General features: G+C 51.6%; 10 protein-coding genes across 10 annotated transcripts; 6 read left to right on the top strand and 4 right to left on the bottom strand.

Moving 5' to 3' along the window:
* Positions 1-2,048: 2,048 nt before the first annotated feature.
* On the top strand, positions 2,049-3,988 carry N7481_001993 (putative serine/threonine protein kinase; the record flags this gene model as incomplete). The annotated part of the gene is made up of 2 exons (XM_057261212.1): positions 2,049-3,561; positions 3,606-3,988. 2 exons carry the CDS (start codon positions 2,049-2,051, stop codon positions 3,986-3,988), a joined length of 1,896 nt encoding a protein of 631 aa, XP_057126144.1.
* Positions 3,989-5,366: 1,378 nt separating this feature from the next.
* Positions 5,367-7,964, top strand: N7481_001992 (Sad1/UNC domain protein; the record flags this gene model as incomplete). The annotated part of the gene is made up of 1 exon (XM_057261211.1): positions 5,367-7,964. The coding sequence occupies one exon, from the start codon at positions 5,367-5,369 to the stop codon at positions 7,962-7,964; it is 2,598 nt and encodes an 865-aa protein (XP_057126143.1).
* Positions 7,965-8,830: 866 nt separating this feature from the next.
* Positions 8,831-9,319, top strand: N7481_001991 (Spo12 family protein; the record flags this gene model as incomplete). Its single annotated transcript, XM_057261210.1, has 3 exons — positions 8,831-8,994; positions 9,074-9,163; positions 9,232-9,319. 3 exons carry the CDS (start codon positions 8,831-8,833, stop codon positions 9,317-9,319), a joined length of 342 nt encoding a protein of 113 aa, XP_057126142.1.
* Positions 9,320-10,163: 844 nt separating this feature from the next.
* On the top strand, positions 10,164-11,663 carry N7481_001990 (uncharacterized protein; the record flags this gene model as incomplete). The annotated part of the gene is made up of 3 exons (XM_057261209.1): positions 10,164-10,238; positions 10,328-10,786; positions 10,857-11,663. The coding sequence occupies 3 exons, from the start codon at positions 10,164-10,166 to the stop codon at positions 11,661-11,663; spliced, it is 1,341 nt and encodes a 446-aa protein (XP_057126141.1).
* A 401-nt stretch (positions 11,664-12,064) lies between these two features.
* Positions 12,065-14,095, bottom strand: N7481_001989 (ribosome biogenesis GTPase LSG1; the record flags this gene model as incomplete). Its single annotated transcript, XM_057261208.1, has 1 exon — positions 12,065-14,095. The coding sequence occupies one exon, from the start codon at positions 14,093-14,095 to the stop codon at positions 12,065-12,067; it is 2,031 nt and encodes a 676-aa protein (XP_057126140.1).
* A 401-nt stretch (positions 14,096-14,496) lies between these two features.
* N7481_001988 (ribosome biogenesis protein LTV1) lies at positions 14,497-15,996 on the top strand (the record flags this gene model as incomplete). Its single annotated transcript, XM_057261207.1, has 2 exons — positions 14,497-14,516; positions 14,571-15,996. The coding sequence occupies 2 exons, from the start codon at positions 14,497-14,499 to the stop codon at positions 15,994-15,996; spliced, it is 1,446 nt and encodes a 481-aa protein (XP_057126139.1).
* A 166-nt stretch (positions 15,997-16,162) lies between these two features.
* On the bottom strand, positions 16,163-16,906 carry N7481_001987 (HAD family hydrolase; the record flags this gene model as incomplete). The annotated part of the gene is made up of 1 exon (XM_057261206.1): positions 16,163-16,906. The coding sequence occupies one exon, from the start codon at positions 16,904-16,906 to the stop codon at positions 16,163-16,165; it is 744 nt and encodes a 247-aa protein (XP_057126138.1).
* Positions 16,907-17,155: 249 nt separating this feature from the next.
* Positions 17,156-18,880, bottom strand: N7481_001986 (CDP-diacylglycerol--glycerol-3-phosphate 3-phosphatidyltransferase; the record flags this gene model as incomplete). Its single annotated transcript, XM_057261205.1, has 3 exons — positions 17,156-18,155; positions 18,215-18,567; positions 18,641-18,880. 3 exons carry the CDS (start codon positions 18,878-18,880, stop codon positions 17,156-17,158), a joined length of 1,593 nt encoding a protein of 530 aa, XP_057126137.1.
* A 411-nt stretch (positions 18,881-19,291) lies between these two features.
* N7481_001985 (complex I NDUFA12 subunit family protein) lies at positions 19,292-20,123 on the top strand (the record flags this gene model as incomplete). The annotated part of the gene is made up of 5 exons (XM_057261204.1): positions 19,292-19,342; positions 19,532-19,658; positions 19,737-19,800; positions 19,874-20,011; positions 20,075-20,123. 5 exons carry the CDS (start codon positions 19,292-19,294, stop codon positions 20,121-20,123), a joined length of 429 nt encoding a protein of 142 aa, XP_057126136.1.
* A 395-nt stretch (positions 20,124-20,518) lies between these two features.
* Positions 20,519-24,253, bottom strand: N7481_001984 (uncharacterized protein; the record flags this gene model as incomplete). The annotated part of the gene is given in 6 exon segments (XM_057261203.1): positions 20,519-21,304; positions 21,321-22,922; positions 22,976-23,589; positions 23,645-23,968; positions 24,036-24,159; positions 24,248-24,253. 6 exon segments carry the CDS (start codon positions 24,251-24,253, stop codon positions 20,519-20,521), a joined length of 3,456 nt encoding a protein of 1,151 aa, XP_057126135.1.
* Positions 24,254-24,476: the final 223 nt, after the last annotated feature.

Below are 24,476 nucleotides of genomic sequence, written 5' to 3'. Positions count from 1 at the left end.
TGCTCTCACTGGAAGGGTGCAGAAGTATACTCGGGACTCCGTACTGCAGGTCCCGACTGGACTGTTCTGTTTTGGTGTTTAGGGGGGGAAGTGGTGTGGAGGAGACAACCATGGATTGGTCTGTTGCATGCAGATCAACAATGGTGATATGGCGATAGACAGTACTGCTGCCCAAGATAGAGTCACTAAAGTATATTGTAGAAAATATGGAGTACACCTTCTCATACCCATACAGTATGGAATGGCTGGAATTTAGGAGCGTACAAGAATCTTGTTGCCATATGACATGCGGTGACATACTGTAGGAACTCCCATCAGCCTAACTGGGTTTGGAGTGACGCCGCCCAAGGGTCATGGAATGTCTGGAAGGTTCATGAAGATGGCAGCCTCGGGATTGCGTGGCGGTAATGGGAAAGGCCGTTTCCATACAATACCGAGCGCAGCAGCCCGTGGGCCGGAAGGTTCCAATGGTTGTGAAGGCTATGTTGATCAAAGACCCACTGGAGACGGTTCCATACGTGTATGGTAATAGTAATCGACCCACTGCATACGGAGTAGAATATGGGGTCCAGGGTGACTCAAGTCCTGGTCGTGACTGCCGTGACTCCTGATCGTCCCTGCCCTCTGTAACTCTCTTAACCGCTCCTCGACGCTACCTCCTCTTTCTCTCCTTCTCCTTCTCCTCTCCATCTTCATCTCCTTTCTTCATTCTACTCTTCCCCTCGTTCCCCCCTCTCCTTCACCTTTCGTCTCCTTCCACTTCTACTACGCCACTCCTCCTTCTCTCATCCCTACACGCCTTACCCGGGACTCCAAGCGCTCTGCCTACTGCGATCAGCCAACCACTTCATATATCGCTTGATTCGATACTTTTGAAGAGCGCTCTTCCCCCGTATCGGCCCGTTCGATTCCATTTGTTTCCTTCTGGAATATACTCTCAAATCTGAACAAACGTCTCTTCGTCCTCGCCTGTCTACACTCTCGTCAAGTAACGGCTCGACGATTCAGATTCGTGTTGCCTTCGTCCCTGCCAACCCTTTACGAAGGCCTTCATTCGTGGATCTTGGATACCTACCATCTGCGCACAACCGACTGAACAACAAGCCTGTTGTCCAGTTCGGGAACCTGGCCTTGAGTACTCCGGCTCTTCCGCTCTTCGGAATATAAAGGCGCTCCCCCAGGATCCCCATCCGACTCCTTCGACTCGAGAATCTTGCCCATCAAGCTTGATCTCCTCGTTTCGAACTGTCACTTCGATTAGAATTCTTTGTTCTCTTCGATTTATCGTCCAATTCTCCATTTCTTCGATCGGCCTCCTCATGACTCATTAATCTCAATAACTCCAACCTGAGTCCCGGCCGCTCCCAACCTTGAACCCGGTGTTCAAAGGCTCCTTTCGACTTCTTTGCTTTATCTCCTTTCTCAATTACGATCTTACGCAGCGAAAACTCAAACTCAAACAATTATATTCGATTCAACCGTTCGTCTCTTCAAGCCACTCTTCTCAACCTTACAACCTTGTCTACTACCAACCTCTGTCCATTCCTTCGTGACACATCCCTTTCTTTCGTGCACTGTGCGGCCATCAACATCGCCACCCAACAAACGAAAACGACATACAAATGAGCACATAACGGTCTTTACACAGTTTCCTTGAAAGCGTCATTACCCACCCGGGTACACCACATTCAACCGCGCCTCGCGCTGTCTCGTCTTTTCACCTTTCCTTGTCTATCTATCAACTTTCTTCACCCCCCGTATATTTTTATGATTCATCCGAGTTCTCGAAATCTCTCAGCCCGTCCCGATTTCGACCTCATCTCTGAACCCTCTCACCGTTGAGACTCAGGCCTGAATTCTTCTCTTCTTGACTATTAATCACCCTCATAAGCCTGGTTGCTGTTTGACGCGTGCCTTCCACGCGTGTGCTTTCGAGCGGTTCATAGATTTTTTCTCTACCGTCGGTGCCCTTGCTCTTTACTCTTGCATCGACCCATTTGCATACCCTATTTCCCACATATCGTCTCTTCTTTGAGATATATCACATCATGTCATCAAACGTGGAGTGTCTTCGGGACAACTTTGAAAAGGATCGCATCCTGGATGGTCGTTTCCGCACCATTGCCCCACTCAACCATGGGTCATTCGGTATGGTCTTCTTGGCCACGGACACAACGACCGGTCAGGATGTTGCCATCAAGTGTTTGACTAAGAATGCTGCCACTGACTCTTCAACTCCCTTCCCAATGGATTATCAGTTCGAAGAGTTGGAGGCCCACCGCCGCTTTGGACAACATAAGAACCTGGTCAACTTGATCCATTCTTTTGAGACTGATGCTCACATGTTCCTCGTCTTGGAGTACTGTGCCAACGGTGATCTTTACGAAGCTATTCGTCACGATCGTGGCCCCCTGGAAACCGAGCATGTCCGCGATATTATGCTTCAGCTTCTGAGTGCCGTCGAATTCATGCACGCCAACGGCCTCTACCACCGTGACATCAAGCCCGAGAACATCTTCCTGATGTCCGACGGCTCGATGAAGCTTGGTGATTTTGGCCTGGCAACCCGTGAATCCTTGTGCCACGAGGCCTGTGTCGGAAGTGATCGTTATATGGCTCCCGAACAGTACGAGCCCCACTCTGTCGGGTATTCCCCTGCCCAAGCCGACATCTGGTCTGTCGGCATCTGTTTATTGAATATTTTGTTTTCTCGCAACCCTTTTACTGCTCCCACGGAGTCTGATGTTCTTTTCTCGGACTACGTGCGCGATCGCCAGTCGTTGTTTGACATTTTCCCCAACATGTCTCAGGATACTTTCGAAATCTTGACTCATGCGCTGGCTATTGACCCAGCGAAACGGTCCCTGTCGGATGTGCGCGATGGCATCTTGCGCGCTGTCTCCTTCACCACCGATGACGAGTCCCTTGATGAGTTCTGTACTGAGGATCGCGACATTGTCACCGCCAGTGCCAACCGTGAGCCTCTTCGCACACCCTCCATCCAGAGCCCTGCCATCAACCAAGGTGATTCGTTCCCATGGACCCAGATGCTCAAGACAAGCCCTGCTCCGGCCTCCCGCCAATTATCCGTCATCCCGGACAACGAAAGTTATACGGAAGATCTCTTCCCACCTTCGGAGGTCGCGGGTACATCCTGGTTCTCGGCTCACCTCGGCACTCCGTCCATGGCTTCTGTTTTGGACTCGGCGATGGGTGAGTCCTTCCGCTCCTTCAATCATCTGAAGGCTCGCGCTGTCCTACCTCGATCCGACCCGGTCCCTATAACTGGTTCCCTACCAAGTCACGCCACCAAACCCCTTCCTTCCCTGTCCATGGTTTTCGGTAAGAATTCCAACAGTGATCAGATTTCCAAGAGCTGGAGTGATCTCTGGGACGAGGAGGAATCAGAGAATGAGGACGTGGCCATCCAGCAACGACACGAGCAGAACTCTCGTAGCTGGAGCCAAGAAAGCCGGAACTCGCCATCGAGTCCCCTGTCCGAATTGCGCGAGCTGGACTCCGCTCTTCCGAGTGACGCCATCCCAATGGAGAATCAGCTCAGTGCCCCCCCGTGCCATTCAGCCCAAATCCTTCGAGATCGACAGTGATACCGGGACTTCCAGTAGCACGCCTCGACCTCTTCACCAGGATTCGCCCAAGAAATCCAACCTGGATAAGTGGTCACAGCTGGGTGACAAACGTCGCAATTGCCAAACTCGTGAGCTCTTCGGCCCTCAGCGAGCGACGAACAACTGGCGACACGATTGGGGCCTGGGCTCTTCTGGATTCGACCATGGAGGCCGACCTAAGCGTGAATCTCCCCCCGCTCGACCGTCGTCGTCGACTTTTCATGGAAAAAGATTGGCGCCGTGACAATATGGAATCTTCTAAGCTTCCTCTTCCTCCCGCCAAGTTCCCTCTCCACTACGACAGCAGTGTCGATGACGATCTTGATCTCGTGGGCGGATGGCATGACCTCCACCTGTAGCATAATCATATGCATACGTTCCCTTCTCAATCTCATGATTGTTTTTTTTTATTCTCGTCGCCCATACGTCCTATTGCGCAAGTTTTCTTCGATTCAGTTAGGAAAAAAGTTCAAAAATTACCAACGATAAACTAATCGGCAATCGTTTCATATCACTTTCTGTTTTCGGCTTTGTGTGTGTTTGCCGGTGTCTCCTGCTCTCCCAACCGACGAAGGCCCCCCGTGTCTACGTTTCGGTCGACCATATCACCCACCGGTCCGACCAGATTTTCGTTCTTCTCTTCTCCCCTTCATGTACTATACTGGGTCATGGGTGACAGAGTGTACGGAGGCGCCGAGCACCAAAAAGACTAGAAGGCGGGAGGATTTGTTTTAGGGAGGAATTTCTTTTTTTATTATTATTGCATACGGACTAATGCTGCGACTGGGGAAAAAAAAGGCAATATGTGGCCAAGGATGAGAATGATGAGGTGGACGTGCTGGAAGGAGGATAGAAATCCGGTCGTTGTTCTGTTTGACAAACGTACCGAAGCCAATCATGTACTGTAACTAGCCAAGACTTGTCAAATGGGAAACACCCTTCGTGAAGATTGCATTGTTCCTTTACCTCGTACCTTGAACAAAGAGTTCCTGAAACCCCCATTTTTCCCAAGGCCGTCTCGGCCTGGTGGGTCTGCAGTAGCGTCGGCACTTGTGCGCCTGCGTTGCATCGCGCTCGCCTGGAGCTTGAGCTTGAATCTAAGCTTGAGCTTGACTTTACCAGCTTGAAATAAGACCTAGGAAGAAAATGCGAATAGCACATATGTCATGACTCATAATTATCACTCACAACTTTTATCTTACTATCATCCCGTAAAACTTCCAAGATAGCTATAGCTAGTACGAAGTATATCAACGCAGTTCAACCGGCGGTGAGGCAGGCGGTGACCCCGGGCCAACCGTTGAGATGCCACCAGGTCCACTTCTTGCATTCTCACCCGAGGTCGGTCGCTTCGCTTGCTTTCCAACCTCCAAATTATTCACCGTCTCTTTAATATCGCCAGTGGCCCCGATATCGCCCCCACTCGATCCTTAGCACGATCCCGTCCTAGTTCCCCTTCATCCGCAACTCTCGTCCTCACTTGACCCCCAAAGATACGAGTAGCGTCCAAGCTCGCGATTGGTCTCGCTATCAACTCGACGATGCGCTTCTCATAAATCAAATTTTCTGGGTGCGAAAATAGCCACAAGTACAGGGCTACATTCACCGGCATATCGAACCATTAAACAAAAACCCCTGGGAAGAAATAAAAACCACCGACTGGATATTACGCGTGGCTGGGGAAGATAGGGTCTAATCGTATCACTGTGCAGAGCTCTTCTCGCCTAGAGTGACACGATGGTAGCTGTGAAGCGGGGGTGGATATGCCATGCTTCGATCGTTATAATACCAGCGCTTTTGGCAGCGGGGACCTTGGCTACTCCGGGCTCTACTCAACATCCTGGCGATGCGGTGGCGGCAGGAAATACATGCCCCGCCAAAAGTGTTTGGGAAGCTGAGGCAGAGCTCTTTCAGGGTCCTGTATGCCTAGAGACTCGCTGGGGGCGAGGTCGAGAGTTATTGCAATCCGACTTAGCAGCGTCCGGTATCGTAGGAAATGATACTGCCGCTACTGATTTTGCTACAACACCCGAGGAGTCTACAGCGGCTGCAGTGGCACCGAATACAGAGCAGGAACATGATGCAGACTCGTTGCTTGATAGTGCGAGCTTCCTTTCATTCGAAGATTGGAAGAAACAAAATCTGGCTAAGGTTGGTCAGTCCGCTGATAATGTGGGAGGGAACCGACGATCCGTTGGAGCTGGGAAGGACACTCAACGCCAGCCGGGAATCAATAACGTCTTGGACTCGTTGGGAGACGATGGGGAAATTGAACTAGACTTTGGTGGGTTCGGTGAGACGCCTGAGGCCAGCCCGACGGCCTGGGGGACACCAATCCCATCGCAACATGCGGATCATTCGGAGCGAGGTGTCAACCATGATGCACAGGGACAGGGCACAGCACAAACGGACATATCGCGGCGAAAGGACGCGGGTGTAACGTGCAAAGAGCGGTTCAATTATGCATCCTTCGATTGTGCGGCTACGGTGCTCAAGACGAATTCCGAATCGAAGGGCTCATCAGCCATCCTTGTTGAGAATAAGGATAGTTACATGTTGAATGAATGCCGCGCTCTGAATAAATTCCTGATTCTTGAGTTGTGCGATGATATTTTGGTGGATACGGTGGTGCTGGCGAACTACGAGTTCTTCAGTTCGATCTTCCACACTTTCCGGGTCAGTGTTTCGGATCGATATCCTGCGAAGCCGGATCAGTGGAAAGAGCTAGGAGTTTACGAAGCACGGAATACTCGCGAAGTGCAGGCATTTGCCGTCCAAAATTCGTTGATCTGGGCTCGATACCTTCGCATCGAGTTCTTGACTCATTATGGCCATGAGTTCTTCTGCCCCGTCAGCTTGATACGCATTCATGGCACGACGATGATGGAAGAGTATAAGCATGATGAAAGTCACGGCCAGGCCGAAGTTGAAGCTGAAGCTGAGGCCGAGGCCGAGCAGCCAATCCCGGAAAGTCAGCATGTTGATGCACCGGAAGCTGAACAAGTTCTGCCCCAAGTGGAAGAGCTGCTTCGCCAGCCGAATAAGGCGGAGATATGCCCTAACCCTCTTACTGAGATTGAGGCAGTCCTGCTGGGTCTTTTTGTTGGGAGATGCGGTCCTCATGAGAAGCCGCCTGTGCAACCAGCCCCAGAAGGCACACCTTCCACGGGACGGACGGCCACTCCGTCTAATATGAACACTACCGCCATACCAGGGGACAATGCACCTGCGACAAATTCAGGCTCTGTCCCGCCCAAGGCCGCCGAGGATGCCAGGAAGGCGAGTGACTCTCCCAAAGCGGTAACAATAACACCAGATGCTTCAGTCGCAGCTGCAGAGCCGGCGCAGCAGGATGCTGCCGTCGAAAGCACAGGAAGATCAACTACGAACCCCAAGGAGGATCAGCAAAACCCGCCTGCAGAATCCACCAGACCTTCCTCAACACAACCGCCCTCTTCGAACCCGACCACCCAAGAATCTTTTTTCAAGTCTGTCCACAAGCGACTGCAAATGCTTGAGTCTAACTCTACCTTGTCACTACTCTATATTGAGGAACAATCTCGGATTCTTCGTGACGCTTTCAATAAGGTCGAAAAACGTCAACTATCAAAGACCTCCAATTTCCTCGAGAACTTGAATGTCACTGTCCTGAACGAGCTGAAGGAATTTCGTGAACAATATGACCACGTTTGGAAGTCGGTCGCTTTTGAATTCGAACACCAGCGCCTTCGTTACCACCAAGAAGTCCATTCGCTCAGTGCCCAACTGGGTGTTCTAGCCGACGAGCTTGTGTTTCAGAAACGAGTCACCGTGATTCAGAGCATAATGGTTATGTGCTGTTTCGCCCTGGTTCTGTTTTCACGCGGTTCTGTGAGTAATTACATGGAGTTCCCGCGTGTCCAGCGGATGGTCGCCCGCTCGTATAGTTTGCGGTCCTCATCCCCCATCTATGCATCCCCCTCAGCCAGCCCTGGATCCACGCGGCCGACTTCCTCGTACCGAGAGAATGGTGGCCACCAACGGAACATTTCAGATACATCATCCTCCCAGGATAGCCCCGCTAGCCCGAATGTTGCCTATATACCGCCGACACCGACCTCTGACGTGGAACGGGAGTTGGGGGACGACAAGGCTGATTGCGACCAACCCCGATCTCCCGATTCGATGACATTACCTACACTCGGAAGCCCACATTACCGGTCGCATAGTACGCCACCGGTATTGAACGGCCATACATCGGATATTGACCTGAATGGGGCAGAAGATGACGGGATATTATCGTCCGAGGTCCAGGCCTCGACACCCTCAGACGAAGACCCGCCACTAACGTCATAAGGCTCGGTGATCTTTCGAGCTCATTTCACTGCCCCTGGCCCTGGCCCCACAGAAACACCAGGGGTTTCCTGCTCTAATACGTGGCGTTGCAAAAGTTTGAAACCCCATTGACTGTTCTCGTCTCCGCCTTCTAATCGCGGACCAGTAGCTACCCATCTTAGCTACCCATCTTAGGTAGCTACTGGTTTCCTATTAGAAGGCGGGGCGGCTAATAATGATGGGCAACCAATACATATCGGGTTTCAAACTGTACGTTGGCTGGCCCAACACACATCATTCATGTCCCTCTAATGTTTGCCGAGCGCCGCATACTCATATTCTCGTGCATTTGGGGTTCTTCTCATGATCTATTGGCGATTTCTGGGAGTTATTGTTTTATCTTATTTTTCATTCTCATTTGCATTCTCCAGGGTCTCTTTTCCCTATGTCTCGCCCTGGCGAGTGTTATGTTTCGGATGACTACGATCAGATTCCCACTGTACGATGTAAACATGTACTATTCAAATTCAAGCATGCTCTATCAAATTCTCCTACCAACTCAAATTATAAAGCAAACAAATAAAACGGCTAGCGTAATTTGCTAATTTGCCCCAAGTGCCCCAAAACAACAAAACCCAGAGGAATGGTGCGTCATCCCCTCTGGCCATCTTCGGGGCCCGCGTTGCCAGGCCAACAATCAAACCGCATTTTTCATCGCTCACCTGCACCAACAAGCTGCACGTTTTTTCTTCTTATCCGATCCACACTGAATCCCATCTCTCTTCATCTTCATCTTGCCATCTGCACTTCGCGTGAAAATCAGAGCTTAAGCACGATTACTGCAAGACCCTTTATTTCCAACTCATCCCTTCTCTCCGCAATTCAAAATGGACGCCACAACACACGCGCAGCCTCTCGCGGACCGCCCAACCAACACCCACCTGGCCAATGTCAACGCCACCGCCGACAAGACAGATCTCAAGTCCATGGATCTCTCATCAATGGAGCAGCATCGCCAGATGCTGCAGGATAAGTTGGAGAGTGGCGAGAAGTAAGTTCTTCCCAAGCCGAGACGAGACGAATGATCGCAGATCAGCCTGATGATGGTGTGCTAATGTCGCCGTCTCTAGACAACCAACCGCCTACGTTTCACCCTCAGACGACATTATGAGCCCCTGCACGAAGAAATTGAGCGATATCAAGGGCAAGCGTTTCAAGAAGTATGTCGAAACTGTCGATGATGTCAACCCTAGGAGTCCTGGCTAATATTTGTTTTGTTTTGCTTTAGTGCTGGCAAGCCACAGTCACTGTTCGCGAAGCTTGGAAAGAAAAGCTATGAGCAATCATCCGCCGAGCAAAGCCGGACAGTCGAATAGACGGCAGTCCCTTTTGGGATGGAGTCTTTGTCGCGGATAGTCGACCGTCTTTCATCCGAACTTCTCGTACTCTATTAACCTATGCTTTGGGTTCCCATCTCTGTGACGCTGGCTCGTTCTCGATGGAACGATCCACCACCCATGTGGTATATCGGAGGTTGGGATAGATTGGATGAGGAGTAGACTCTGCGACCGTGGCTCTTCTCTTTTGTTTGTTGTTTCTTTTGTCATGACCCGCAATGTCTTCTGCTTTCTTCACTTGTGTGATTCAATCGGTTTTATGTTGGATCTTTTTTTCGTTCTTTCTTTTCTTTGTGTGTGTATTCGGGGGTTTCAGGCTACGGAATTCTGGTAATTTGTTCCTTCGGGACTGGTTTAGGAGCAATTGGATATGTGATACATGCATGAACTGGACTGGGGGTGTTTTGAGGGGTAGCATTTCTTTGTTTCTTTTTTATCGCGTATTTCGTATTCCCAAGTTAAGGCTGGAGATCTGCCCGAGGTCACCTACTGAGCTTCCCGTCGGCGGGTCGGCTAAGGAAGTGGCCAGTTGGGAGAGACTTGCAAGAGACTTACGCTATTATGGAAGATTTCTAATCAGACCGAATCAAATGAGCAGCTCATACTTTCATCTCGCCCGCTTTTTACATAGCCGAAGAAGTCTCTCATTGATGGGGTGGTGTGGTGTCCAAAGTGTCTAAAGTGGTCGTTGGGCCGAGGCAAAATGCCCGCGTCGCTCGGCTTTACTCCACACCGCGCTACTCCGCAATCCTCGAGGAGCCAACTTATATTCAGCGTTGCCCCATTACTCGTACCAGCTCTTTCACTCCCCCATCAACTCATCATGTCTGCCTCATCCCGTATTCCTCCTATCGCCCAGCCCTTCGTTAGCGAACGGGCTAAGAAGACCCTCGACCTGGTAACTTCAACTTTCCCCTCTTTCCCCTCTCTATCCCGTCATTTCGGGCTTCGATATCCGATCTCAAGCTAACACGGCCCCTCCACTAGGTCGAGGAATTTGTCGAAAAAGACTGTATCCCCGGCGATGCCGTCTTCTCCGCCGAGCTGGGCGAAGGCGAGAAGCGATGGCAAACCACCCCCGTCATCATGGAGCAGCTGAAGGAGAAGGCCAAGAAGCTCGGCCTGTGGAACATGTTCCTGTCCAAGACCCATTTCAAGCAAGGTGCTGGCTTCTCGAACCTCGAGTACGGCTTGATGGCCGAGATCCTTGGTAAGAGCAAGATTGCTTCTGAGGCCACCAACAATGCCGCCCCGGATACTGGTAATATGGAGGTGCTGGCCAAGTACGGCAACGATGCCCAGAAGCAGCAATGGCTGGCTCCCCTGCTGGAGGGCAAGATCCGTTCTGCTTTCCTGATGACCGAGCCCGATGTTGCGTCCAGTGATGCCACCAACATTGAATTGGACATCCGCCGCGAGGGTAATGAGTATGTCCTCAATGGATCCGTAAGTCTCTCCTCCCCAGTCTCTCCCGTCATTCCCTATAGAACCATCTCTGACGAATGATCCTTTACAGAAATGGTGGTCCTCTGGCGCCGGTGACCCCCGATGCCAGATTTACCTGGTCATGGGCAAGACCGACCCCAACAACAGCGACACCTACAAGCAGCAATCCGTCGTACTGGTGCCCGCCGGCACCCGCGGCGTGACTATAAACCGCATGCTGCACGTCTACGGCTACGACGATGCCCCGCACGGTCACGGCCACATCACTTTTGAGAACGTCCGCGTTCCCCTCTCCGCCATGGTCCTCGGCGAGGGCCGTGGTTTCGAGATCATCCAGGGCCGGTTGGGTCCCGGCCGCATCCACCACGCCATGCGCACCATCGGTGCCGCCGAGAAGGCTCTCGAGTGGATGATCAACCGTATCAACGACGATAGGAAGCAGACCTTCGGCAAGCCCCTCGCCTCCCACGGTGTTATCCTGGAATGGGTTGCCAAGTCGCGGATCGAGGTTGATTCCGCTCGCTTGATTGTTCTTAATGCCGCTATCAAGATCGATCAGGGTGATGCTAAGGCTGCCTTGAAGGAGATTGCCCAGGCTAAGGTTCTGGTCCCCCAGACCGCGCTGACTATCATTGATCGTGCTGTTCAGGCCTACGGTGCTGCTGGTGTTTGCCAGGATACCCCTCTTGCGTACCTCTGGGCTGGTATCCGTACATTGCGGATCGCTGATGGTCCCGATGAGGTTCACTTGCAGCAACTTGGCCGCAGGGAAAACCGCTCGCGCAAGGACGCTATTGCTGCTAAGTTGAAGTGGCAGCGTGAGGAGTCGGATCGTCTGCTACTGGCTGCTGGTTTTAAGGCTAAGAGCCACCTGTAAATAGACCTGTGATATTATAGTGCCGCTTGCTCAATGCGGGGTATTTAGTACAAAGTATGAAATCCAATTATGAAAGTCAAGTTCTACGTTTGAAGTTTCGTCCGCTTCTCTTTACTTTTACTTTTACTTTTACCATCATGATAATTGGTCATATATAAGTAGATTTGACTCGTACTAAACGGACCCCCAAACGCCTGCAAATGTCTAGAGTAGTTTCAAAAATGAACATGACTTGAGAGATTCGTATCTCCAATCCCCTGCCAAAGCGTCACAATGCCTTTGTGCCATGGAGAAGAGAAAGAAAACATGAGCATATAGCTGATATCAAAACGTGAAAGAAGAGGGTTCATATGTCCATCGTGAAAAGAGCAACGAAAGGGTAAAAAAGAAAGCAAAACTTTTTAGTTGTAATCTTCGTCGACAGGGTTATTGCGCACATGCTTGGCCCTTTTCTTGTTGGCCTTGTTATGCTTCTTTGAGCCGGAACTGCGAACCTCCGAAACATCTATACCGCGCTCCAGCGCAATCATCATGCGCTCCTTGCGGCCCGTGACGTTCGTGCGCATTTCCTGGCCTTGGTTGGTATACTTGTGGTTGAAAGGCACGTTTAGGCGGCCGGCCGAGGGTCCAGTGGCAGAGCCGAAGAAACCGGTGTCAATATTGCGGGAGCGTGCACCAAATTCATTTTTACCGGCAACAAGTGCGGAGATGTCGGAGTCAACATCGGCATCAAGGTCCACGACCGAACCTGCGAGCATGGCTTGACGTTTCTCTGGGAGATGGGCAACATCGTAAAGCTCTTGGTTGAATAGGTTAGGGTCGATGGGCTCTTCGTTCTCGGGCCGAGGAGGAGGGTGCACGAAGAGAAGTTTTCCACTGACGTAGTCCTTGAGGACGTAACGGGCAGCACGGGATTCATCGGGTTGACCCAGACCCTGTGTCGAGAAACCACGGGCGCGGGCATAGGAACGAAGGATATCACTAGCAGTGGGAATGCCAGTGCCTCCCTCCTCGACGGGACGAGTCCTGATCTTAACACCATAAACTTGCTCGATAAAAGACTTCGGTACACGTTTGGCAACGAGGCCGGCGGGGCCGGTGAACTCGCGCTGCTGGTCGATTGGCAGGACACCGTTGACCACGAGGTCGGCCTTGGTGGAGGCGAAGTTGGGGAAGACCAGACCGGGGCAATCGCACAGCATGATCTCTGGGGACAGGTACAGAGTCTGGAAGTGCTTGGTCTTACCGGGGGTGGCGGAAACAGACACCTTCTTGGCACCAAGCAGAGCGTTGATGGTACTGGACTTACCCACGTTGGGGTAACCAACCAGACCAATAGTGGTTTTCTGTTTCGAGTCCTCCGAAGGATCCTGGCTTTGAGGAAGCGTCTCAGGGATGTGGGCGAGGAAAAGTTCTTCCAGTTCTTCCACGTCTAGGATGTGGGCACCGAGGGACTGCTCGGGGTCAGCCAGTTTAGCGGCAGTCTCCTCCTTCTCCTTCGCCTGCTCATCAGCCTCATCAGCCTCATCAGCCTCATCAGAAGCCTCCTCATCGGCCTCGTCTTCAACGTTCATCTTCTTTGTGGACTCGGCAAGATCCTCCTCTTCACTGTCGGACTTGCCTGCCTCTTCCTCCAACAGCTGAGCCTCCATCTTCTCCTTGGCGAGATGCGCAGAGAAGAAACGGAAATTGATGTTGTGTTCCTCAAAATACTCGGCCCAGGCCTCTCGTTGCTTAAGGGTCAGCATATCGGCCTTGTTGACCAACAGCAAGTTCATCTTGCGGGGGTCAATCTCCTTCACGTAGTTCTCCAGATCCTCCGAGCGGAACTGGAGCGGGTTTCGCGCATCGACAATCTGCACGATAAGATTCGAACGCTCAATAACACGCCACAGTTGACGCCAAACCTCCAAGTTTCGCTCGAAGGGGGTCATCAGCAGATCCTGGTTCTCCTGCATTTCCGCTAATCCACGTCGCCAAGTCAACAGACTCTCACGCTCCGCCATTTCCAACTGCGCCGGGGTGGTTGTCTTATCCCACTTGGGTCGTCGGGGGACCGTCAAGCGCGCCTTGTTCTCTTTGTGCTTCTTTGCAATCGTCCTCTCTTCGGAGGCAGACAGGAGGTAAGGGTTCTTCTGGTCGGAGTGGATGATCTTGACGTTGCTCATTTTTTCGGCGGTGAAATCGGTACCTGCCAGTTCGGCGGTGCTAAGAAACTCATCGAGGGCGGCCTGCTCAGTGATAGAGCGCATCTTCACCCAGGAGGCATCTTCGGAGGCATTGGTAATATAGGTTTCGCCGTTGATACCCTTACGCGCGATGGCGCCGTTGTGCGAGGCCTTTTTCTCCCTGGATGCTTTGCCTTTGCCGAAACGATCGTTCATAAGACTGTTGCCCAGCCCGACGGAGTTCTTGGACTTTGCGAGCACCATGGTGGATGAAGTATATGGTGCAGCTCTGAATAAAAAAAAGTGGTGGAAGTCCAAGATTTGGAATATAACCCCGCCTGAATAATTCAAAAAAGATTTAGGCGGATAAGATAACGCTGACTAATCGGTCATGGTACTGATCTTGATTATTCGTCTAAAGTGATGTTTACACTAGGAATTTCAATTTTTTGGTTTTTGAATATTGATCATAGGGTCCAAGTTCTATACTTACATATTTTTGATTATCTTTTTTTGTGGTAAATCTGTGGAAATCTCATTTCTGTCAGGTCGCCACCATTTGAGGACCCGAGGGGTTCAGGCAGATAAGCCCCACGTGACAGGGTATCTATCCCACTTTTTTCGTTCGTCCAGGGAAAAAAATCCCCAAGTCCAACATCGCCAATATGCCGCCCCGCCAGTGGATGTATGTGTTATGAAGCCATGCGCGCTTGAAGATTTTGTGCTAACCAACATCTAGCGACAAGAAAAATGCGAGCACATTCCAGCTCTTCCACCGTTCCCAACTGGATCCATTGATCCACGACCCCCAAGCGGATGATCGAGTCCTCCACCACGTCTCTGGCCCTACGCCGGCCCCTTCATCGGCCTCGACAGCATCTCAAAAGCCCTCCCGTAACCTCTCCGAACTAAAGTCCGAATTCACCGAAGATGCCATCCGTCGCAACGAGGGAGAGGCCGCCAACTATGGCGTCTACTTTGACGACTCTCGGTATGATTACATGCAGCATTTGCGCGAACTGGGCACTGGTGCCGGTGATGCACACTTCGTGGAGGCCAAGCCTGAAAAGGGCAAGGGCAAGATCAAGGGCATGAGATTGGAGGATGCGTTGGCGCAGGCTTCCTTGAACGATGGGCCAAGTGTTGCGGGGTCCGAGTTCGGCGATATGCGTTCAACTGCGACATCCTACGTGCGAAAGCCGACATATCAAGATCAGCAAGCTGTTCCAGATGCCATTGCTGGATTCCAGCCCGATATGGACCCGCGTCTACGAGAGGCCCTGGAGGCCCTGGAAGATGAGGCATTCGTCGATGATGAGGATGATGATATTTTCGGCGAATTGACTAAGGGTGGTGATGAGGAGATGGATAAAGGAGACTGGGAGGATACGCTTTTTGACCACGACGAGGAGGATGATGGCTGGGAGTCAGATGCGACAGAAAAGGCGCCAGTGCAGGTGGACAGTACTGAAGATGTTGACCCCGTTGAGGACCTTGAGCCCGGCGAAATGCCTGAACATGACCGCCCCGCTCCAGACCTCCACCCGCAGGATCAAGGATGGATGAACGAGTTCGCCAAGTTCAAGAAAGAGGCGAAGTCTGGCAAGGCTGCTGCCCCCGCTCCTCCTACAATCGCTCCCTCTGAGCAGCAGACGACCGCATCCACCGCTTTCACAGTTGGTGGAACTCCCATCCGCCGTAAGAAGCGCAAGGGTGCCCTGACCAACCCCTCCGCTTACTCTATGACTTCGTCCGCGTTGGCGCGTACCGAGGGACATCGCCTTCTGGACGACCGGTTCGACAAGGTTGAGGCCCTGTACTCCCTTGACGAAGAAGATGAGGAATACGACGACAGCATGTCCATGGTTAGCGGCATGACCGGTGCCACTGGCATGACTGGAATGTCTACTGCATCCTCTCAAGCGCCTAGTCTCATTGATGCCGAGGGAGCTGGTGTCTCGCGCAGTGATTTCCACAATGTCATGGATGACTTCTTAGCCGGCTGGGATAACAACACTAGTGCCCAGGCCAAGCGAAGGGGAGCCAAGAACAAGCGCGGTCGCAACGGAAACGAGGCCATTGGAATTCGCATGCTGGATGAGGTTCGCTCTGGCCTTGGACCCGCTCGGTTTAAAGAGGCTGCCAAGGTCCCTGGGCCGGCCTAAATGGATCCACGCCGAACCGCGATGATACGACTTTGAATGGAACTCCCTCTCATGAAAAAAAGGCGTTTGGTTTTTTTTAAACTTCTATTTGAAGATATTTTCTATGCATATTTAGGCCTGATATACCTGGTAGATCAAAAGTTCTGTCTTGATGACATTCATATCTTTATTCCTGATCGAGTATAACTTTCAGGGCTTCCCACGAATTAATACGCAAGGCGTGAAAGTCAACGAGCTGGCTTTCTTGCTCTTCATCATAAAGTACGGCAAGAATCCCCTCTTTCTGTGATGCTTGTATATCACGAATTGTATTGTCCCCGAAGTAAATGAGATCCTCCGGGTGAATTTCAAACTTGTGAAGCATCACGCCAAACAGCCCATCCACTTTCGAACAACCTGCCTCATTCGTAGTAACCAAAACATCAACGTAGGGCTCCAATCCTAATTCCCGAATCGTCCATTCCTGGGCATCAGTAGGACCCTCGGTCACCACGATGATCTTCTTACCCTTCTGCTTCAGAGCCTGGAGGAAAGAAAGGGCGTCCACTTTGAGCGTTAAGCTAGAGCGCAGAGAGGACTTGTAGACACCCAATAGATGCGCTATGTAATGATCCTCTTGACCAAGCTCATTGATTCCGTGAGCTTGCAGCAGACGGGTAAATCTGTCGCGGCGGTAATCCGTGGAAGTACGTCCGTCGGTAAAGGCATCTGCTGTTGCGCTTTGCAGAATATCTCTGTAGCTTGATTGGAGAGATTCGATGTTGACGTCGGTATGAGAGTGAATTACTTCGAAAACGCTCTGTGAAGCTTGCGCGGAGGCCTTGCGGAATTCGTGCAAGGTGTCATCGAGGTCGAAGCCGAACCACTTTTTTTGAGCCAGGGTTGATGCAATCGAGGCAGAATCAGACATGATGAAGTAGTATGTTCTCCAGAGCTAATAGTTGACCTGCTGGGATGTATGATGTGGATTTGATTGCAAAATTTACTATTGTGAGGCACGGATGAAGATTCTCGAGGGTAGATTGTGACTAATAGTATTTCGATGGTAATTCATTACGGTATGTTTCAATGGCCTGGTGGCCGAATCTATAAGTACAAGCGGGGGAAAGAAATCACCCCAGATGAAATCTAATATACAAAAATGATACCAGGATACAATTTACAAAGCTCCGCCGACTTTCTCGACAATCCACATTGCCAGTCGCACATTCCATCCGACTCGTCGCTCTGTACGCATCAGGTCTTCCCTGGAGACCGGGGTAGCGTCCTCCTGCAGCCACTTAGTTTCCTCGCCTAGTTTCTGCTTCAGCTGTTGGTCATTTGTAACAACCAATGCGCCAGCCTCAATATCGAGACTGTAGCTGCGCTTTGTGTAGTTGCTACTTCCAACAAAGGTCAGGCTAGGATTCTCCTCACCAGGCAAAGTAATCCAAAGACCCTTGGCATGGTAAGTCCAGCCACCCGGCGTGCCGACGGTTCCACGTCTCCATTCCTTGAGTTGGATGGAATTTGTGGCTTGGGCAGCAGCGACCCTGTCGAGGAATCGGGCCGAGAGATGCGTGTAGGCTGCTGGGAGCATACCTGAGATACCCGAGGACCCGTAGAAACCATTGGCCCAGGGGGATGCAGTCAAGACTGTACCCTGTGTAGAGGACGGAGCTTGAGGGGATGTAGAAGTGCCGGAGATCAGGAGGGAAGAAAGGACAGGGTGGATGTTGAAATATCCTGCGGTGAAGAGCCAGCGAGCTCCGGTGAATGCTGGTGATTGGGACAGCAAGCGCAAGATACCACTGACAGCTGGGAATTCTGTAGAACTGTCGGGCTTCAAGAGAGGAGTGAATTGGGCGACGGGGTATACGAAAGTTTGGCTTGACGTGGACGGAAGAACGGGCTTGTTGTCGTATGCCTGTATGAGCGGGTTCAAGACGGTGGACGAGTAGCTGATAAAGTCCTGGGGGCTATCAAGAGGCGAAGGTGCCCCGTTGGCAGTAGGCCAATCCAGTAGATACCCTGCCTTGTTATGGGGATCCGGTAGGACCTGGAAACTCAGACTGCAGACCGCATGGTGAATGCGCGCATAGTATTCGGTCAACTCCTTGGAGCTAAATACGTGGTAACGGTCGAGACGATTTGTGAAGTAGTCCGAAGAAAGATTCGCTCTAGGGTAATTCGTTAGTCCAACGGAACCAACCCTCTCAAGTGTCGAAGGCATACATACCCCGAAAGGATGATCTCATCGTCAATCCCATAAAGCTTCATGTGTTGCAAACCCCAACCCTCATTGATTCGACGGGGGATCCATTTCTTCCGCAATCCTGTGAGGTTGGGGGTGTGGAACATACGAATATCAACTCGCTCCGGGCCGTATTCTTCAACTAGAGAGCATAACAATGAAGCGCTGGACGGATTGGGGGTTTCTCGGGTGCCACGCAAAGCATCAGTGAGGATCGATACTTTGAGGTCTGGGTTGTTGAGTAGGGCTTGTGATAAGGTCTCAATGAGCTCGTGCTCGGTCTTGCCGATATAAAGGGTCGAGAGATAAACACGGCGGCGTGCGTTGAGGATTTTTGACTGCAGACGAAACAATTTTGTTAACAATGGCCGGATGGTGAGTAAGTATCAGGGCAATTTCTGCGAGGCATACCTTTAACGTCGAGTAGAAGCTAGCTGGCGAGTCCAAAATGGTGACCTGCGAGGCTGGGATCTCGAATCGAGGCGCAATGCGATCGAGCTCGACAGTGATACTGCCGAGAGGCGACGGGATTGCGGCAGGGGCAGCATTGGAGGTTGTATGGGCGGAAAACCTGCGATCGCAGACCTTGCGGCGAGCGACTGGACGTCGAACTGCGCACCGAATCGCCTGGCCTCCTATACGACCGAACATCTGTGTACTTTGCTAAAGTTCCCAAAGTCCGAACAGCTTCCAGGGCCCAAACCAAAGAAACCATTCATCGCTGAGACCCACGGTCCCGTATCAGCACGTGACCTGGGAAATACGGGTGTACCAACGAGGCTGGTACAATGTCCTGGTTACTTTCGGAGGTCTTGATATGGACAAGGTTATGGAGTTGATTCTGTAGGGGAGAGCTGCAGAAATATCCATCATTAACCAGTAGATTAGTACTTCGATAACACATTTAAACATTTTGAATAGCTGTATTGTAATTTGTGACCAACCAAAGCCGGCAGAAACCCAGGGCGGTGTGAGCGTTGCCGTGGGCATCCTCGCTTTCCTCAACGCCGGACACTCGCTGGAGCGACTGGACCACTTTCTCCCTCCATTGCACCCCTCACAATGTCGACCGTCACTCGTACCTTGCGCAACCTACGCCGGGTTGGCCTGAAGGTTTGCTGCCCGCTATTTTCTTGCGCGTGAACCCGCAATGCTAACAGACTGCTACAGGATTATTTCAACCAGATGATGGTATGATTGGACGCCGCGGGAGTCGAGACAAGGGCTGGATATCATGGATCAAATACTAACCGGGAATTCTGTTTGATTTTTACAGTACATTGGTATGGTGTTCCCGCGCAGTGTCTTGCTTGCTTGGAGTGGTTGACTAATTCGCGCGCTCTCATAGGTGATACCAAGGCCGGTACTCTCATCGGAACCGACCGTTTCGGCAACAAGTACTACGAGAACATGACCGAGGAGCTTCCCCGTAAGACAATCGCCGGATGAGAAGGAACGAGGAATTGTCGGTTGCGAGCGAATCACTAAACAATTTGTCCCCGCATAGTCCGCACACGATGGGTCGATTATAAGGAGCACGAGTTCATGCCCTGCCAGGTCGAGCCCGGCTGGTAAGCATTATCCGATGAGACGCATACGCTCTGTGTGTGCATAGCTGCAATAAGAGGCTAACATGGATTGCAGGCACGCCTGGATCTCCTACATGGTTGATGCTCCCCCGACTGCCGACAAGCTCCTGCAGCCCGGTCACCGCACCTGGGAGATCCCCGAGCACCGTCCCAACCTGACTTTGAGCCGTGCTGCCTTCAAGACCTATTCGACGTGAGTGTGAACGATGGTTTGGTGTTTGTTTTTGTCGTATATCTGCTAACTTTTAACCTACAGTACCCGCCCCAAGTACTCTGCCTGGGCCCCCGTTGCTGCTCCGCGGTAAATCAATGATTTATGGGCCAGGAAAATGAATCTATCTTTAGTTACTTTGACTCGGCTCCGTTTTCTATTTCCTTTTTTACTCTTTTTTTTTGGATCCTTAGAACCCTACCATGGGTACCGCATCGAGGAATGTATATAAAGTTGTGCGACTAGTGGATTTGAAAGAGAAAGTCTTCAAAAACTTTGAATAGTATTGTTCCATTTCTGAAATCGCTGGCAACCAAGTCTGCCTAGCCATGCTATTAGGTCCTAACTAATTGGTTGCTATTGGCATGGTATCTCAAATGTTGAAAGTAAAAGGGAGAAAAACGAGAAACCAGCAGGAGGGGTGGGGGAGATTCAAATAGATACAAGAATATATAGGAGCAGCACGCATTTTTCGGTTCCTTGACCAATTCAAAGAACATAGAGTCCAGATCCAATGTTCGACCAATGACGGATTGGTCGGCGATCCTCAAGCTCAATGCACCACCAGAGAACTTCCTTGAGTTTCTCGGTTTGCTCGCCGGCCTCGTAGGCTCGCGAGAGTGCGTACCATGCATCGGAGTTGTCCCAAGAGCTTCCAAGTTTGGTCAGCGCAGATAGAAGACCATATGCGCGGTCTCGGGCAGCAAGTCGATGTAGGTGCTTGGGGTCGACATCGTGGGCCGACATGGGGGCCTCACTGGGCTCTGAGCTTTGTGCGCTCTCGGCGACCTTCATCTCCTCGGTCGACACGGCCCGGGCAGACTTTGGTTGGGAAAGCTCGGATAAGAGTGAAAGGCGCGAGGCTTCGAGATTGATGTCGGCATTTGTAGGTTCAAGGGGCAGTGTCTGGTCCCACACATCTAGAAGAAGATTTGCGAGGGAAATAGTCGCTGTCGGGTGATCCGGGGACCGCAGGAGGGCGCTCTCGAATTGCTTGATAGCCTGGTGAGACTTTGATTGAGCCTGGGCCAAAAGACCTTGCTCAGCGTAGACATCGGCCCAGAGCTCCTCCGAGCTATTGGCATTACACCAGCCACGTTTGCCGAGGGAACGGGCTGAGGATTCGTGAGTAGAGGCGATGACTTCAACTCGAGCGGTTTGCTTAGCAGCTTCCTCGCAGGCTTCGCGAGCATCATCGAACAAGGACGCTCGGCGATACAGGCCCGCAATTATGAGCCAGATCTTGACAAGCAGGCCGAGGGCATGCTTATTGGACTGTGGGGTAGAGAACTTGGTGACTGCATTTGTCGGAGAGTTGAATTGATGAGAGCCCGGTAAACGAATATCTTGCACGGGGGGGTTGACGCTCGTGGCCAGCTGGAGCTGGTTGTTGTTTATGATGAATGTTATGCGCTATAGGCTGCAGTGGCTGCTTGCCTCCACTCGGGGGGGGCGCTTGTGAAACAGGCGACGCATTGCCAGATACCGCAATGCCAACCATCTCGGGGGTTTCTGCTCCATTTGGCAATGGCGGTTCTTGATCACGAGGCCTCTCGTGTTTACTGTGGAGACTGCCACTTCGTTTTCTCAGCTTCTTAGAGTCAGACCGTGAGAGGGCTGACTGATGCTCTTGTTGACTGTTCGTATCTTCGTCAGTGACGTGGATGGCAGGTGCCCCAGTGGGAGTGCTAGGCCCATTGGGAATCGGCGGCACTGCAGGTGCATCGCTCATTTGATCACCTCGGCGGTCCGGCAGCTGAGATGATCTGTTTCGACTGAAGATGCTGCTGCGAAAGCTCTTAGTTGTGCCTGCAGAGCTCTTGGGGGGTACCAAATGCTCCGACTTCGACTTCGACTCCCCGTTATCAAGGTTCAGGTCACTAAACAATGTACTGAACAAACTCAGTAATTGCTCAGTTTGGTTGACAGCAGCCTCGGGGCCCTCAATGAGCTCGACGAAAGCGAGCTGCGAGATTCGTGTTTGAATTATGCGTTCCTTCTCTCGTCCAGACAAGCGACTGAGAACTGAGCGCTTAGGGCCAGTAAAACCGTGGTCCTTGCAGTGGGTTTGTCTCGAGGAGCGCCGATCACGGCTGCTCTTGGGGAAAATGTCCGATGGGAATTGCTCAAAGGCAGCTTCGCAAGAACGCTCGGCGATTTCAAATTCCTGCTTGGCACTAAGCAAGAGCGCAAGCAAATGCCAAAGAGGCACAAGATCACGTTCATGCGACAGATCCTCGGAGCTCGGTGAGCCATGAGAACTCAAGGCCGATTTGACATAGCTGATTGCAGCATCCAGGTCTCGATTTTCCGCAAGGACCAGTGATAATGTGTAGAGAGAGGCATAGCTCAACTGATTGCCCAACTCTGGGGACACACTCTTCTCCAGATAATCAATTGCTTCACCACGAATGAGATCTCGAGATTCATTTTGGGGAGTATAATTGGCCCAGTTCGCGAGTCCAATTCCAACTGCTCTATGGGCCAAAGCAAGCACAGATTGTGGTATATCAGAGGAGTTAGCGGGGCTTGCGTCGCCAGGTACGAGCACGCTGTTATTGACCGTGCCGTTTTCCAGGGTCGTTTCTTGTTTGTCGAGGAATTCTTTGATCAACTCCGTCAAATCTTTGGCCTTCTCTGCCTCCTCCAAAGAACCCAAGCAGCTTAACAATGAGACACCTTCGGAGAGAGTTTGCAGAAGTACTTCATCTTTCTCCAGTTCGCCCGACTCGGCCGCCTTGGCAGCTCTTTCCTTGGCAGCAGTGACAATCTCAATATAAGATTCCAATGATTTGATAGCGAGATCAAAGTCAGCCAATGCCGAATGAACATGAAACAAGCGTCGCAAAATCAAATGCGAGTGATATGTTTTCGTTGCTGCGCGGTAAAGGATCTGGATAGAGTTTGTCAGTAGTCGCCCGAGGAATGTCAATCATTTCTGCTTACATCCAAAACATTCCGGCCCACGGCATTCTGGCCCCCTTCGCCGAGGTCCTGATCCTGCCAGTGCGGTCCACAGAGCACCTCCCAGTTGCTAATAACCTGTTCCACCCACTCCTCAACCTGGGAGTTATTGGATTGGGCGGTAGGGAATTTGACTTCCCGTAGAAGGTTGTTTTCACAGATCGATTCGATGCGACGAAGTTCGCTTGCAAGCTGCGGGCGCTCGGGAATACCATCGACGGGCGGGATATAGATCAGGTCATTTTGAAGAACAGTTGTGAGGAGTCCGTAGTAGGATTTCCAAATTGCTGGGCGTGAAAGCGTAACCGAATTGTCGGCAAATGCAGCCTTGTTGGGCGCAGCTCCCTGCTTCACTGCGGGCAGGGCAGACCACAGCCTAAAGAGCCGAAGCGCAATCTCCACATGTCTGGGATCCGAGTAAGGGCATGTGGCTGTTTCGGTGGCAATCAAGGCGCCTCTTCCTAGCATAGTTTCGGACCAGCTGAGGAATTGTTGGTTGGAGGTAGAGGCAAGCTGGCCCTTCTCGAGCCATACTGCCAGTGAGGCAAAGGTCTCCAAGATCTCATCGATTTCGGCCACTGCCGATTGCGCAGAACCTGTAATTATATTAGCCAGTTGAAATGGGCTATAAGCAATGAAATCACACCGTACCCTTCAGATAGCATCCTTTAACCAGACAGACCTCGGTCCACGGTGAGAGACCCTGGCCATCACTTGTCAAAGTATCGATTGTCGCGTTGAAGTCCCTTGGAAGGCGAGCAGCTGCCAGACTCGGCTCATTGAGAGTCCAATGGATCCAACCCAAGCAGACTTGCGCCTGCAGTAGCTCTTGCAGATTTCCGTCGTTGTTCTCGATAGTCGTCAACAGGGCCGGGATCAACTCGGGAAGATGTGGTGTCGACGTAGACTCGGTTGTCGTTCGCTGCTGAAGAAATGCGACCACTCGAGTCTCTGCTGTTGCGGTTTGGATCACACCTTTGGGGGGATAACGTTGTCAGCTTTTCCCCGCTAGTGAGCGTACACTAGTCAAACGTAGACGTACAGGTTCGTTGCGGAGCGTGCTTGGTGACCTTTCGAATCAATTCGGGCACTTCTTCCCATCTACCTTGGGCCCGCGCCTGGTCCAAGGACGCGATGTAGCGTTGCCCCTTCTCGGCATTACCTCCCTAGACGCACATGTTAGTATAGCTCGATCAGAATTGACATTTAATTCAATCAGAATAAACGAGGTTCATGGGGGACATCACAACTTACCGCCATGGTTCAATATCAGGAGGACTTGCTAAGAATGCACGGAGGAGAGATGTAGAAGGTAGAAGGGCCATGCGCGGAGCAAGCAGCGCGGCGTCGTCAGGCCCCGAGAATGAATGATCGCCCAGGGGTGGCACAGTCCACAGTACAGTACAGAGTACAAGGTGCCACAGCCCTGTGAAGTGGCTGCCCGTATTCCCGTGACGGTAATTTACCGAGGCTTCATGTGGCC

This window comes from Penicillium waksmanii (assembly GCF_028829765.1).
Source record: "Penicillium waksmanii strain IBT 27052 chromosome Unknown utg000002l:1.0-3326099.0:1.0-3328782.0, whole genome shotgun sequence".
In the NCBI taxonomy this organism is placed as follows: domain Eukaryota; kingdom Fungi; phylum Ascomycota; class Eurotiomycetes; order Eurotiales; family Aspergillaceae; genus Penicillium; species Penicillium waksmanii.
The sequence above is the reverse complement of the archived record's forward strand: the minus strand, read 5'-3'. Positions and strand labels throughout refer to the sequence as shown.